This window comes from Paramormyrops kingsleyae, chromosome 10, assembly GCF_048594095.1.
Source record: "Paramormyrops kingsleyae isolate MSU_618 chromosome 10, PKINGS_0.4, whole genome shotgun sequence".
NCBI classification, from domain to species: domain Eukaryota; kingdom Metazoa; phylum Chordata; class Actinopteri; order Osteoglossiformes; family Mormyridae; genus Paramormyrops; species Paramormyrops kingsleyae.
Window position 1 is genome coordinate 25,810,824 of NC_132806.1, and position 14,166 is coordinate 25,824,989.

At 38.7% G+C, this 14,166-nt stretch overlaps 1 protein-coding gene across 1 annotated transcript; it reads left to right on the plus strand.

The window, feature by feature from the left end:
* Positions 1-460: 460 nt before the first annotated feature.
* On the plus strand, positions 461-4,648 carry tmsb1 (thymosin beta 1). The gene is made up of 3 exons (XM_023816459.1): positions 461-601; positions 3,090-3,204; positions 4,167-4,648. The coding sequence occupies exons 2-3, from the start codon at positions 3,102-3,104 to the stop codon at positions 4,202-4,204; spliced, it is 141 nt and encodes a 46-aa protein (XP_023672227.1). The 5' UTR covers positions 461-601; positions 3,090-3,101; the 3' UTR covers positions 4,205-4,648.
* The last annotated feature ends 9,518 nt before the right edge of the window (positions 4,649-14,166 follow it).

The window sequence follows — 14,166 nt, forward strand, 5'->3', positions numbered from 1 at the left end:
GAAACTCATTTGCGCTGCTCTTACTTTCTTGTAATATGCAAAAGTCCATGCAAATTCTCGGAAGTGAATGCTAGCTTTCATTGTAAACCCCGGGCTGCAAACTTGTCATAATTTGACAGAGAAAACAGCTGCATTACTATATTTTTGTTTTAGACTGCATTCCAAATATGAAATAAACTCTTTAGAAAGAAAAATTCTTTGGTGGTGAAATTCTTATGAAATTCTTGATTGTCCACATGGTGGCGCTGTCACTTAGCTTTTTAATACCTCCCTTTTTCTCACTTTAAGCAGTAGGCGTATATTACAGTAACTGCGTTAGCGTTCAACGGTACTCAAATAGTATCCAATAAGCTACCATTAGCTCATAGAAGAATAATTAGATTGGATTATTTAGCGAAATATAATTGGTCTGAAACTAAATGATCGTAGCTCTGACCAATAGTGTACAATGATGGAAAATTCTGGCCAATCAGTGTGAGGGGGAGGATAACTGTTGAAAGACACTTAAAGGCGTGCTGAATTATTTAAACACCTTTCTCCACACGATATCACAGTACTACTCTGAGGAATTTGCTGCAATTTTGTGATCTGGTAATCCCAGGTAAGACAGCAAGACAGGATTTTTTACAGAATGCAGAAGTTAACGTTTTATATCTGCTATGATTGCTGATTGATTGCTCAGTTAGACCTCTTGTGGTTTATTAATTATATAATTATATATACGATGTATTCGGAGGTGAAATATGATTTATTGGCTACTGTAGCCGTGAAGATACCATTTTAGATGCTATGTAGCTGCTCTACACCTCGATGCAATTAGAAAATCGCAGACAATTCCAGATAATGTGAGTGGACAGTGGTAATTCAGGTCGCAGTCTTCCTGTAGTACTATTTCCCCTTTTTACCTTCTACGATGTTCTGTCCATTATATTTAAAAACTAAAAGAATGCGTTTACATTCAGTTCAGTGAATTTACTAATGAATATACCTTGGCAAGGAAGGGTGCAGCGCTGAACATACAAAATGTTTTATTACTACTTGTGATAACCATGTTTTATTTTACCTCTATGAGTCATTGCTATTATTATTATTATTATTATTATTATTATTATTATTACTACTACTACTACTACTACTACTACTACATTTCTAGCAGGTTGCACCGTAAACTATCTTGCTAGGTTATTGATTTAGAGTATATGAATCGACATGCTTTATATTGAACATATACATTCCTTTGCAGATCATCTTGTGCACGCGCTCACTAGCGCACTAGGGAGTGACTGCTGCGGTTTCTCTGAGGAAGTGCTGTCAAGTTATTGTATAATACTGAGTTAACGTGTTACATAATATAAACTGTTATTGGCTAAATTAGCATGCTAATATTTTGGTAGTGATCGGAGGCACTTAAACGAGGTGTGCGGAAATGCCGTTACCTAACCTTTCAAGAGCCCCACCCATACCATCCCTACATTTTAAATGTCGCTCTTTTGGAGAAACACTTATTATAGTGGATGTACGGGTAGGAGGCAGCCACACCTTTGCAGTTTAGATACGATTCATCTCCATAAAGGGCCCTGAAAATCGTAAGAATAGGCTGTGCCCTAAGGTGCTGTTTAGTTTGTATAAATGGACCTTATTTCGTATGCATTTTCAGAGTACAAAGGTGTATTACCATCAATGGCTCACACCGAACATGACGATTTCATAGCCTTCTCATTTTACTGCTGCATTACTAGAGGGAAGTGAAGGTGATTCCATGGGTGCGTGTTTTTTTCTTTTTCCAGATAAGCAGTCTTTGTTGCTGAGCTGAATTTAATTTGGAACAGCATATTCTACACAATCTTTGACACATTTTATGATTATTTGATTTTGAACTGCTGTTAAAAATGAAGAAGCTTTAATTACAATATTAACACAGGTTGTAAATTCTGTAAATTCATTGAACCTGAACTTTTTTTTCATTTTCTCAAATCATATCCAAACTTCTAATGTCCTAAGTCAAATTGCAAACTTTATTTAATTGTACTAAATTCCCTGTGGCACTAAAGCCAAGGCCGTGACCATGGGTCATGGTTGTGAAATTCACTTCGGACAACTCCCAAACTTAATTCTGTGTAGGAAGAAAGGTATAATGACCTTTTTATTTCTAGACCAAAACGATTAATTAGTCTCTGGGACAAAAGAATTAAGTAGATATTCAGCGTCAAGTGAGTTTACAACAAAAGACTTCAAGCATTGCTTTCTTGACAAGGTAAGCTTCTGGTCCCACCCTATCCAAACTGCAGTGATGCTGATTTCACACTACAGAATAGGTCTTTCCCTACGCAGCAGTTTGCGCGCACTGCAGGGAAGGAGGCGTGGGGGGTGCAGTGAAGGCCTGGGTACTGCAGAAGTCTGTATTGTGCTAGGGGAGTAGAGGAGAGTGTCAGAGCTGGGGTGAAGAGTTTTATCTGTTCAATGACACAGGGGCAGAAAAGCAACAGGATGCATCTGGTTGTACTGGATCAGCCTGGTATTGTGAGATTGTGGTAATCAGAGTTCCCCCTATTAGAATCATGTTACTGTTATGACTGGGATCTTCAACATCAGTGGTTGTTGTGAACTATTACCAAACTGGGCTGTTCTGTAACAGTATCGGCAATTTATGATCCACGTAAATTTTCTGTATATCCATTGATAAAAATAATTGATCAGATAGAGAAACTGACACAAGTGAGCAGACTCCTTGGGTCTTGATTAGATGGAGACGAAAAAGTAGCTGTTCTTTAACAGTTGTGGATTAAACAATTAGGAACTGGGAATCGTTGAAGAAGGTTGACTGGTTGCTGTGTCCTCCGTGCCATTCTCTTCAGCCCATGAGTGAACCTTCTTTTGGTACTTGGTATCTGGTATGATCTGTACCTGACAGAAAGAGAACTGTACATGACTGACATCAACTACAGGAATGATTACATCTTTCTGGCTTCTCTTTCAAAGTATTTCGCAAACAAAATGGAGACTAATCTTGTTTTCATCAAGCAACCGCCTTGAAAAACTATGCTAATTGGAAGTAGCTACCATTCAGGATGGCCCCTTCTCCTCCACAGGGACGTGCCAAAATGAGCGACAACAATCCAGTCAACGAGCAAGTTCAGAACTTCGATAAGAAGTGTCTAAAGAAGACCACCACATCTGAAAAGAATACCCTTCCCACCAAGGAGGGTGAGAGCGATTTCTTTCCTTTGACTATTTGTGTTGTCTCCTTGCTCTCTGTTTTTCATTTTTATTCTGTATGGTTGTTATGGAGTCTGAAATTCTGCCATTAATCACAAAAGTGTCTGTGTATGTGTAATCTAATATGTTCAAATGCTACTTTTTCCTACTGCCAATGTTGGTACTGCGAGTGCACCACAGTGTCTGTAAGTGTCCCTCACGTGCCTTGGGATAGGTATTCTTGTTCAGACACTTGCTAGTTAATGTTTGGCCACACATAAAATTGTTAAATCACAATCAGTTGTAATTCCAATCTCCCCACAAAGACAATATACTTTATAGCTTGACTAACAGGGACTGGCAAAGCATACAGTGGGAACAGCGAGAAGGAGAGGAAGGAAATTGGTTGTTTCTATAAATTCATTACTCACTCCTAATAACGAACAGTGTTGAAAGCATGTGTAGCTACAGCTTTTGCTCTGATGATAAAGTCACGTACACATTAATGGAACTTCTGAACCCACATGCAGCAGTGTGGCACTGGCAGACGCATGGATCACGGCTTGATTTTTAGCAATGCAGCATACAGCACTGGGCAAAATGCCCAAAGCCCAGCTTGCATCCGGCCATAGACACAGGGATTCCCGTAGTCCTTCACAATCCATTACCCCTGTTTTGGGCCACCCACACTTAGTGGAGGAAAAACCTGCAGAAAGTCTGTCTGTTGTTGGTGTGCTCCATGCTCATTTAAATCAACCACTTTAGTTTCACAAGATATGAAGAAGATGAGCTGATTGCTGATGTTTCGGCAGCGATGCGTCGCAGGTGTTTTTGATGACATTTGACGACTCATTCCCCGTCAATCTTCTGCCCTATGCCACAGATATCATGTGCCGATTAAAAACATACTTCAGCTTGTTTACAGTGCTCAAAGACACACTGACTTCCTCGTGTCGTCCTGCCCCCATCAGATATCGAGCAGGAGAAGCGAGCGGAGGCCTCCAAATGAAACAACGGAACTCCCGAGTCCAGCCGCCCCGCCTCTACCCGTCTCCTCCCAAGCCATTACCCCTGTGAATTGCTACTGCTTCTCCTCCAGTCATCTGTGCATCCAAATAAAATGTGGGTCATTTAGATGCTGCAGGGGCAGGAGTAGTATGGGGTGGGGGGAGGGAGGGGAGGGCATGTGCAGGTGCGGTGACAGGTGTGGGGAAGTGGTCCCATTTTAATGTCGATTTCAGTCACGTACACAATGATTCTTTCTTAATTCATTCCGGAAAAGAGGAGGAAGCAAATGGCAGGTACAGAGGCTGATGGTGCACAGAGCAGTTGTGCCAATTAGAGCGACACCAACTCTGTCAGCCCATGTGCCATTCTGGATGCGTTTCCTGAAACATCTGTCAGATTTTGTGTTTTCTGTTTTTATTTGAAATAAAGATGTTTTAAAAAGGAATTCAACGCATTTGACTCACTCTCTCAGAGGTAACCAATGATCAGCCTGAGCTCTTGCTCATATATTGCATCAACCATGAGGAGCTTCTTTGTACCAAATCACATTAGTCATTATGGGTATAAAAACACTAAAGCAAAACATGCATCAAACACATATATAATGCCATAAAATACCACTTGCATCCCTTCAGTAATTTTTTAATCCAGCACAGGCAGAATAATAAATTACGTCATGGCAACAAAAAAATAAGATGAACGTTCCCCTGTTCTGCTAATTAAAGAATCAGGGCCTGATGGCATTCTGGAGATTCAGAACTCAAAAAATGCTCTCTGCCCAGACTTGCTGTCCAAAAGAATCAATGTTTTTATGTCCATGTTGTATTTAATCTTTGGAGCATTGCTGAGAATGACGTCACCCCTGCATAGCAGACTTGCCTCATCTGGATCATGTGAACTTCAACAAATAACAGAGTCTCCCAAGTTTACAACTGGAATTAGATGTGCCAGATAAATTTTACAGAAGAAACACAGTGTGTATGCTCTAAGGTGCTGGGACACACGTGACACCCTGTGTGTATACCATAGAAATTTGTTAATCTTGTTTACAGAGATGCAAAAAAAACTGCAGAACAAACAATACAGATACATTAAACACATATGTAATGCATACAATTGCTATTGCATTAAATAGTGGAAAACATTTAGTTCACTAAATGAGCCGGCTATATTCGTTGATGCTAGATTTATGATTTATGCAAGAGTTGCATTTAAATCATCGTCTTTTTCAATGAATGCACTGTTGCTGTATGAAGTTGCCAGATTAATGAAGCGATTCTGTCCACAGGTGAGTAGCATAGCTCTCTTGCCAGTAGTGATCGGACAGAATGGAGAGTGAAGAGAACAAAGATAATTGACCTGTGAAATTCAGAATTCCCATCTGAACATTTTGTAGAATTTCACATAATTTCCAAGGGACAAAAGTTTTAGATCTGAATAGATTTACAGTTGTTAAATGGAAAACAGGTTTGTGCAGCATTAGTTTCGGTATAACTTTAGCCTCACCCTTGCAAACAGCCTGCACATTTCACGTAATACAGAAATAAATAAGATTACGCAGGATAAAATTTCTTAATTAAATATACAGATGTCCACAGTCCGTAAACATCAGTTTGTTTTTATATGACAAAGGGAATTCAACAAACCAAGCTCATCTCACGCAATACTAGCTGATAATGTTGGCATGCACATTTTTTTGGACAATGACAAGACTGTGCCTTATAGATATTGAACTTCCATCTATTATAAATTACATGTTTTTTGGAATTTACTTCCATGACACATTGTTAGGAATGGGGAAGTACAAAGGGTTTAATTAGAGGCTTCAAGTGACACTACAGGAAGCATATCTGCAGTAGTATATTCAAAACAAGAAACACACGTCCTTCCTAAACGTTGTGTAAGGACCTCCCCAAGGCAGCTTATTTTTTCCCTATACTTCTCTCCCATACATATATGTGTTTGTGTCCATGTATGAATGTACACTCAGGGCACAAAGCATGGTGTGACATCACAGGCCCTTGCACAGTGGGCCAATTCATCTAAACTGGCCTGCTTGTTTTTTTGTATAATATCTAAAACATTTTATTACTAAATTCAGACAAATTACAATAGTAAAACCCTTCAAAATACATCTTTATTTTCTATTGGTAAGATTTTTCAGGAAACTTTTAGGAATTCCGCCTATCCGCATTACGCTTTCATGCACTTTCCTGGGATCAAGTTAGTTAAGTTGATAAATCGCTAGCACGTTTGTTTTATTTTCATATATATTTTTTGTGAATATTCCATTAACTGTAAGCTTGCATACACAATACTTCTCACTTCTGTATAGCAGAGATTGAAGCATGTTTGCTTAGTTGAGAAACCGGATTCAAGCAGTGAATCCTCCCTTCCTTGGGCCAGAAAGCATGTTGCAGCATGCCAAAGGAAGGGTGTGGTCTTCCTAGAGCTTGCCTGCCTTTTGCAGCCTTAACGGGGAAAACAGAATTGGATCAAAGATACAAGGACCCCTTGTACGTGATCAGTCCTGGCCCTCAATATGATTACTGTTCCAAAACTCACGTTAACCATGGCAGATTAAATGATAGCTGTATCAGTTGTACGTATATAGTGTTTCAGTGTTTATGAGCATTAGTTGCATATATAAACACACTCATGCATATCCAGCTGGGAGTGACTCTGTGTGAAGCAGATGAAGGACACGGCATCAGACCCTCAACTCTGCACTGGGACTTGAGCCGTGGAAAAGGCAAAACACCAGCAGCCTCAGACGTGCCAGAAGCATGTCTGTACACAGAACGTCCCAGAGTGAGTTGCTCTCCGTAAAAGGAGTGGACAGCAGGTCTGTAGACACACATCACCAGCACAGACCTCATGGTCATAGACACACTCAAGAGAGTAGCTTGACATTGTGGGCCCCCTGACAAAATATCACCTTGGGGGCCCCGCCCCCCTCGCATTATATAGTTTTATAATTTTACATATTCAACGGCCTCTGCAAAGTGTTGCGCTCCCTGAATCTCTCAGGGTATCCATGCCCCTCCCTCAATACCTCAAAAAACATGCACAACCAACAAGACCGTTTGAGTGGTTTGCCATTTCTCATTTGCGGACCATTACAGATGTTATTATCCAAAGGAATTTCACTATGTTTAGCATATAAAGGGAAATTGTCCATCCAGTTTTACTAATTGCTTGTATAACCAGTGTGACATGGCATCTGATAGCTGGGCTGGAAAGCCGCACTGACTTCACAGGGCAAATAGTGGGTCCTTCTGGGGATGAGAGGGCGTGTAGAAGCAGCACAGTGATGTCGTGTTACGTCGATTCCAACGTGCCAGCAGTCTGCTGTGGCATGAGCCAGTGTTGCCTGTCAAGGCGAATTACAGACTTGCAGACATTGAAGATATTCTTGGTTTGGCTCTTCCAATAGCATGTAATTGTTTTACAGCTTTGTGGAGATTTTTTTGCAGATTTTTAAGGTTATTCGAGCTAAAAATGAACAGAAACAACAAAATATTTTCTTACAATATTAGTTTGCATATGACCATGCTATGACTGTTAATTTAGTTTCCAGCATACAATACAGAAGCATGTTGCCACACTCAATTGTAAAGACAAAATGCAAGGAATGATGGAGACAGAGTAGTTTGGAGACAAATGTGGAGCCAGAAAATATCTTCTGGAATAGAAACAGTGGTGTGAGGGAAAAAAGAAGAATAAAGACAGAGAGTCTGAATTGAGCAAAGTACGTAAAACATGCCTGGATCCGTTGAACTGGATAGAACAGGACAGTCGATTTTATCTGTGCACTACAAAAACCATTCCATTTGCAGTCAGATCCCTGGCATCATTTCCCATAAACAATCTTCAGCAAAAACAACACCCCCTTGTATGTTCCATACGGAATATCTCTACAAACAACAGTAAAAACGTTTTCATAATGTATAAAGATTTAATAAGGAAATGCTTTTAATACTGTGTTTTTTAACATAAGCAGGTGTTATATGCAAGTATACACATGATCAAACCACTTTTATGTTTTATTTTAATATAACCATTTATTTTTCTAATGAATGCCACTGCACTCAAAATCTGTTTATAATGTCATTATATGCAATATTATATGTAAACCAATATATTCTCTCACTGGGGTTCTAAGACATAAATCAGGTTATCACCTAAAATGCTTAAATATTTCCCCCCAGTATATCTGCTTCATTGTGATAACCATGCCATACAGTATGATTTCCTTAGTAAGTGTTCTCCAAGAGACCTGGTGCTTTATAAGACTGTGTGTTGCTTCTGAACTGACAACAGTTACTTCCAACAAGACTGGACCTCATACTTGTTTGACAACAATTTTACAGTAGCAATGACCATCAGATTTGTTTAGTTAATGAGTGAGCCCAAAATGTACTTGCTTTGTTTTGATTATAGCAATAGGTAATAAAAGAGATTAAAAAAACAGTTATATATATTTTTTTTTTTCTTTTTTCTTTTTCTCTCTATAAAAAGTCTTAGTTAAGTACACAAAGTATAGTGAACTCATATATGGCCCATTGGGCTTGGAATAACATGCACGGTCCCCCTAAATACGTATGCTACTTGGGTCTGAAATAAATGTATTATTATTATTACTATTATTATTATTTACATAAATATATGTAAGGCTAAAATTTTGTGTGCTGGGAACAGGGGCCACTGGGTGGTCGAGTCGCTTCAGTTGCTGAAAAGCAAAGTTAACGACAGAAACAAATAAGACAGTCTAAAATAGAAATCATAGTGAGTTACATATTTGTAAAGACTGTGAAATGTAACTGCAAAGCATTGCCTAAATACCGTCGGTTTTCAAAATTTCTGCTTCTTATTGCTGGCAGACTAGTGTGAGTAATACTTGGAGGACATTAAGGTCAAATGTACCTGGCTCCCCTAGCAGAAGAACTGGCCCCAGAACTCAGGCTTGAATCATAAAAAGTTTGAGTTCTGATTGAATTTTCCCCATAAGAAATAATTGAAAACCAATTAATTGGTTCCTGGCCCCAAAAAATACACCTAAATATGTTTTTGTTTTTTTTTAGCATTTAAACAAGAAGAATGATAAAACAAGAAGAGCATATGCTAAACACATCTAAGCACATTTATCAAAACAGTAATTTGTAAAGTAACAAAATAAATGTATCCAAACAATGTGTAAAGTTAAAAAAAAAACAATGACACCACTACTACCTTGACTCATACTAAGGGTTTGTAGTTAATGCAGGAACAAAAGCAAAACATTTTAAAAAATGAGAAAGATATTGAGAGAGTGTGTATGCCTTGCAGTCCATTGTTTATTTTTATTATTACTCTGTATTCGTTAATGTGTTCATAAATTGCAAACTTTTAGGTTGTAACATTTGTACAATTATTGCATAATTTTTTGGTGAGCAATGGCTACCAAAATGATATAAAGTATAGTGTATTAACTGATATTTTCAATTAAAAAAGCACTATCACCAACAAACGAAGCTATCACAGCGAATGCGAGGCTGAGACTGAAGCGTTACCCTTTGTTTCCACTTAGAGACGTGCCGTGTGACTCATTTTCCTGCGTGTACAAATTATCTTAGGTCGCTGTTCACAGTTTGACTTCTGAGATTCAGATTCAGTTCTAGGTCATTTGTTTTCAAACTGGTTGGTTCAACTTTTAAGAAATTTGAGTTCTAATGAGTTTGAGCACTGAGGTACCACTGTACTAGTTCCAAAAATAGTCATCATCACAAACCAAAAGACTGAACAGATCTAGTATAAAATTTAAATAATAATAATAATGTTTAACATGAAATATAATAACTTGAACATGACATGAACTGCAGCAAAAAAAAAAAATCACTGAACAGCATGTTCCTGCACCCTGACATATTTTATAAACAGGGGCAAGGGTTCTACAAACAGTACTGATAGTGAAAGCAGCCAAAGCAACAGCTGTAAGCATCTGGATGGACTCGAGACGGACTGTGGACATTCATAGGTTATTGTGTCTCACGCACTTCTCCTTTTCATGAATCCTGCACCTGTCTCATTTCAGCTCAGTGGCAGCTGATGAGTGCCATGCTTGCAGATTCGAGAACGAAAAATGTCATTCAGCCCAAACAGCCCACCACATAACTTTTGTATTCTGTCCTGTGTTTGAGACAGATTATTGAAATACATGTTCTGAGGGCTGTCTATGTCTCTGTCATAACATTATTAAATTTGCTAGTGACAGACACAATATGCGGCTGTGGAATAAGGAGGCTCGTGTTTCCGGAATTCTCCACGCAATGTGCCAGACGTGGAGAGCCTTAGGAGTTCACAGCCTGGAGATAAACTGTTTGCAATTCAAATTGCAGCCTAGCCACTCAACCTGTTGATTAGACACCCAGCACCTGCATTGTCATGCATGACCTCCTAAACTGCCAGCTTTCTGTTTGCCCAAGAACCTGCACACAGAGACAACCAAATGTACTGGCCTTTCATCCATCCATAGAATACAGATGCCAAAAGCTTCAGCCAGCACTGGGGAACAACCCACTCTGCAAAGACCTCCTGATGAAAAACATCATTTGAAAAAACAATCAAAACTGTTTATTTCAAATTTCCTTCTGTGAATATGGGCCCCTTTCCCGGGGGTGTGTGCTGTTTCCAAAACCGAGTTATTCTTTTGTGTCCCGAACAGAATAGCAGGCGTATGTCTTTCTGGTGGACTGTCGGAGTTCAATCACACATAGTTTTAAACATCTTCAGCAGTTTCAGTGCAAGATACATGCTAATGGTGTGTATCTTGAATGCTGGGAAGTTTAGTGGAGTAGAATCATATTTTTAGCAGTCAAACAAAAACAGATGATTATTTGGCAGAATGCAAAACAAATGTATGATTTTAATAGACATATTTTTGGAAAAATGGTGCGGTTGTTCAGCTATCTCCAGGGCTTGAATCCCACCTTTGTTCTTTGTGTGAGGTGTTTGCATGTTTCCCAACATCATATGGATGTCCTCATGTGGTTAGGCTAACTGTTATTTCTGAATTTTCCATTGCGTGTGCCCTGCAGTGGACTGGTATCCCGTCCAGGGTGTACTCAAACCTTGTGACCTGTAATGCTTGGGACAGAGTCCAGGAGTCCCAGACCAGGAGAAGAATTTTAGAAAGTGGATGGATGTTTTCAAAAAGTTTGTTTATACATGTTTTGTCTCTTAATCTAAATCAAAGTATTTTGTTGTGAGCACATAACCTATTGTTTTTAATGTTGAACTTCCTCTAAAGTTTAACTTGCATCTGGCCTGCTTTCAAATAACAGGAAAATCTCCCGTAATCCAGTGAATGTATTTTCCAGAGCACCTGAAGAGAGTTTTTATATTTAATACTTCATGTGTTGAAATTTGAACTAGCAATAGAAAGCAACTTCATATAATGTTGGTGCAAATGTTTGTTTTGGTGTACCGGAAATCATTTAAAAGTGCCTTTTTAAGAAGATGATTTCCATACTTACAATGTAAATTCTTAAATATTACTTGAGAAAATAAAACAGAAAATACACAATATAAGTATTGTTAGTTCACAGTTCATTTAAAAACTATTCATTAAAAAGTGCTTCATAAACTGAATGCTGGGACTGATTAATGGGAACATGAAATACAGTTTTGTACTTTATCAAATGTAAGCAGAAAAGTTTTAAGAGGTCTGACAATATGATTAGAATGGCAGATAAAATATAAATGAAAATCGGATTGCTGTACACTGAAGCCAACTTGTAAATTGTGTTGTATAGCAAAACAGTACAGTATGTCATCATTCAGAAAACGTGCTAAAATAAGCTAAGGAGCTCTGTTAATATTCACACAGCTGCAGCTCAAATGTTCATATCCAGCAATGAGCTGGTGAGCATGAGTTCAAAATTTCCAAAAAAGGTAGAAAATGTTGCACATACTAAGGAGCAGATAGTCATGTGGACCTGTAACATACCCAAAGGTGCTGCATCTGTACATTGTCTAAAATCCTACACAATTTGGCAACATATTATACATGTTATACGGTAGACACAGTGATTCTCAACCAAGTCCTCAGGAACCCCCAGACACTCCACATTTTTGCTTCCTTCCAGCCCCAAACACCTGTAACAGCATGCTGGGAGCTGGAAGAGAGCAAAAATGTGGACCAAAGGACTTGGTCGGGAAACACTGCAACAGACATAACAGAAACAGACCTGCTAACATTTTGAAATGGCACGAACAAAACATTTTAATTTAAATACAGCTGTCCCTAATTTTATACTATATCCACCAAATTAAGCTTTTGACCTGATTTACACAACAGACGTGCCCTCACTGAAAGCTATTGCATCATGGGACTTAAAGATTATTTATTAAAAATTATTTAATTAAACATAATTATAGTTAATTGGCCTTTAATTACCAACCATTGTGTCACCGTGAGCCTGGAGCTAATCCGAAGAAGCACAGGACATGAGGAAGGGCAACACCCTAAACAGTGTGATAGTATTTATTTACTATGGTAAATCAAAATAAACCGTACAATTAATTTTAAGTGATAAAGACACACATTTATTACAGATACTTACTTAATTATCATTTCAAATCCAGTTTAACTGCCAAGAAGAAATTCTGTTATCTGATTAGGGCAGCAGGGTGAATAATGGTGAAAAGACTCACTGCATATGACTGCACAGGAGCCCAGCTAAAATGTCCTTAACCTGTGTGTCTCCATAGAGATCCAGCCATATAAATGGGTTCAGTTCACTCTGAATTAAAGCTAAATAACTAAATATAAACACATTAATCCAGTTTCCAATCATCACGTGACTCTGCATGAATTGTGAAATCAGTTCAGCGGAACATGACCTTTTCACCATTAGTACTCCATGCAACTGCTTAGCCGAGACTCCAGAACATATTGGACATGTTTTCCTGCATGCCCATACACCAAGATATCCCCCGCGATAACCACATGTGACAGCAGTTGATCTTAATCAGCCTTATCACATTCTTTGCCCAGACCAGGTGTTGATTTTTGAGCTTTTTGGAGTAAGCAGCTTAGAATTTAGTGGTCATTTTTGACACACCATAGCACACAACAAAATGTGTCCTCTGCATTTAACCCATATGGGACATTGAGACACAGCAGGGGGCAGCTAATTCAGCGCCCGGGGAGTAGTACTTTACTCTGGGTATGTCAGTGGTGGTCGGGGATTCAAACCAACAATCTTTCAATTACAAGCACACTTTCCTAACCATTAAGCCACCACTGCCCTCAAGCCTATCACACTGCTATTGGTCAGTGTCCTTTCTGGGAAGAGTCTTTCCGCATCATTGACATACTATGTCCCTGCCAGAGTGGAATCTTTTCAGAAGGTGGGGTGGTAAGGAAATGGTAGACTGTTCCTGCAATTCCTGCACATGCAGATACATGTTAGCTAATGTTTCATGGGAGTAGTAATTTCACTACTCATGAGGCCCTAACCTGTAATACGATCCTCTGTGACTGCAGGACATTCCTTTGATTATGCAGGTGAGTTACCAAAAGCAAAAGTTTGTTAAACATGGCCAGTCTATCTAGTGTGTCCAAAAGTGTGTCGTGAAACAGCAATGACAAATTAATCATCATCAGGTTTATCTGGCCAAGTATGTGCACACGTACAGGGAATTTGTCTCCGTTTTTCAGTGCTCACATACAGTACATACAGTAGGTACAAACACAGTTAAGAAATGACAATATAACACATATAATTCTGTTGATATATCAAAGTCAATTCAATTCAAAGGCACTTCAAACAGAAACATATATAAAGCCAAACCACTAATGTACAGTAACTATAATCTCAGATTGTAATGCCATACTTCGAGCAGTTTGATTCGTTCTATGAATAATTCGGGTTTTTTTTTAGTTCCCTTTCATTCAAAATAATACCGGTTGTTGGTATG

Coding starts and splice junctions, on each gene's coding strand:
- tmsb1 (XM_023816459.1), top strand. CDS start 3,102: ATGAGCGACAACAATCCAGTCAACGAGCAAGTTCAGAACTTCGATAAG. Junction 3,205..4,166: donor TACCCTTCCCACCAAGGAGG/GTGAGAGCGATT, acceptor TGCCCCCATCAG/ATATCGAGCAGGAGAAGCGA.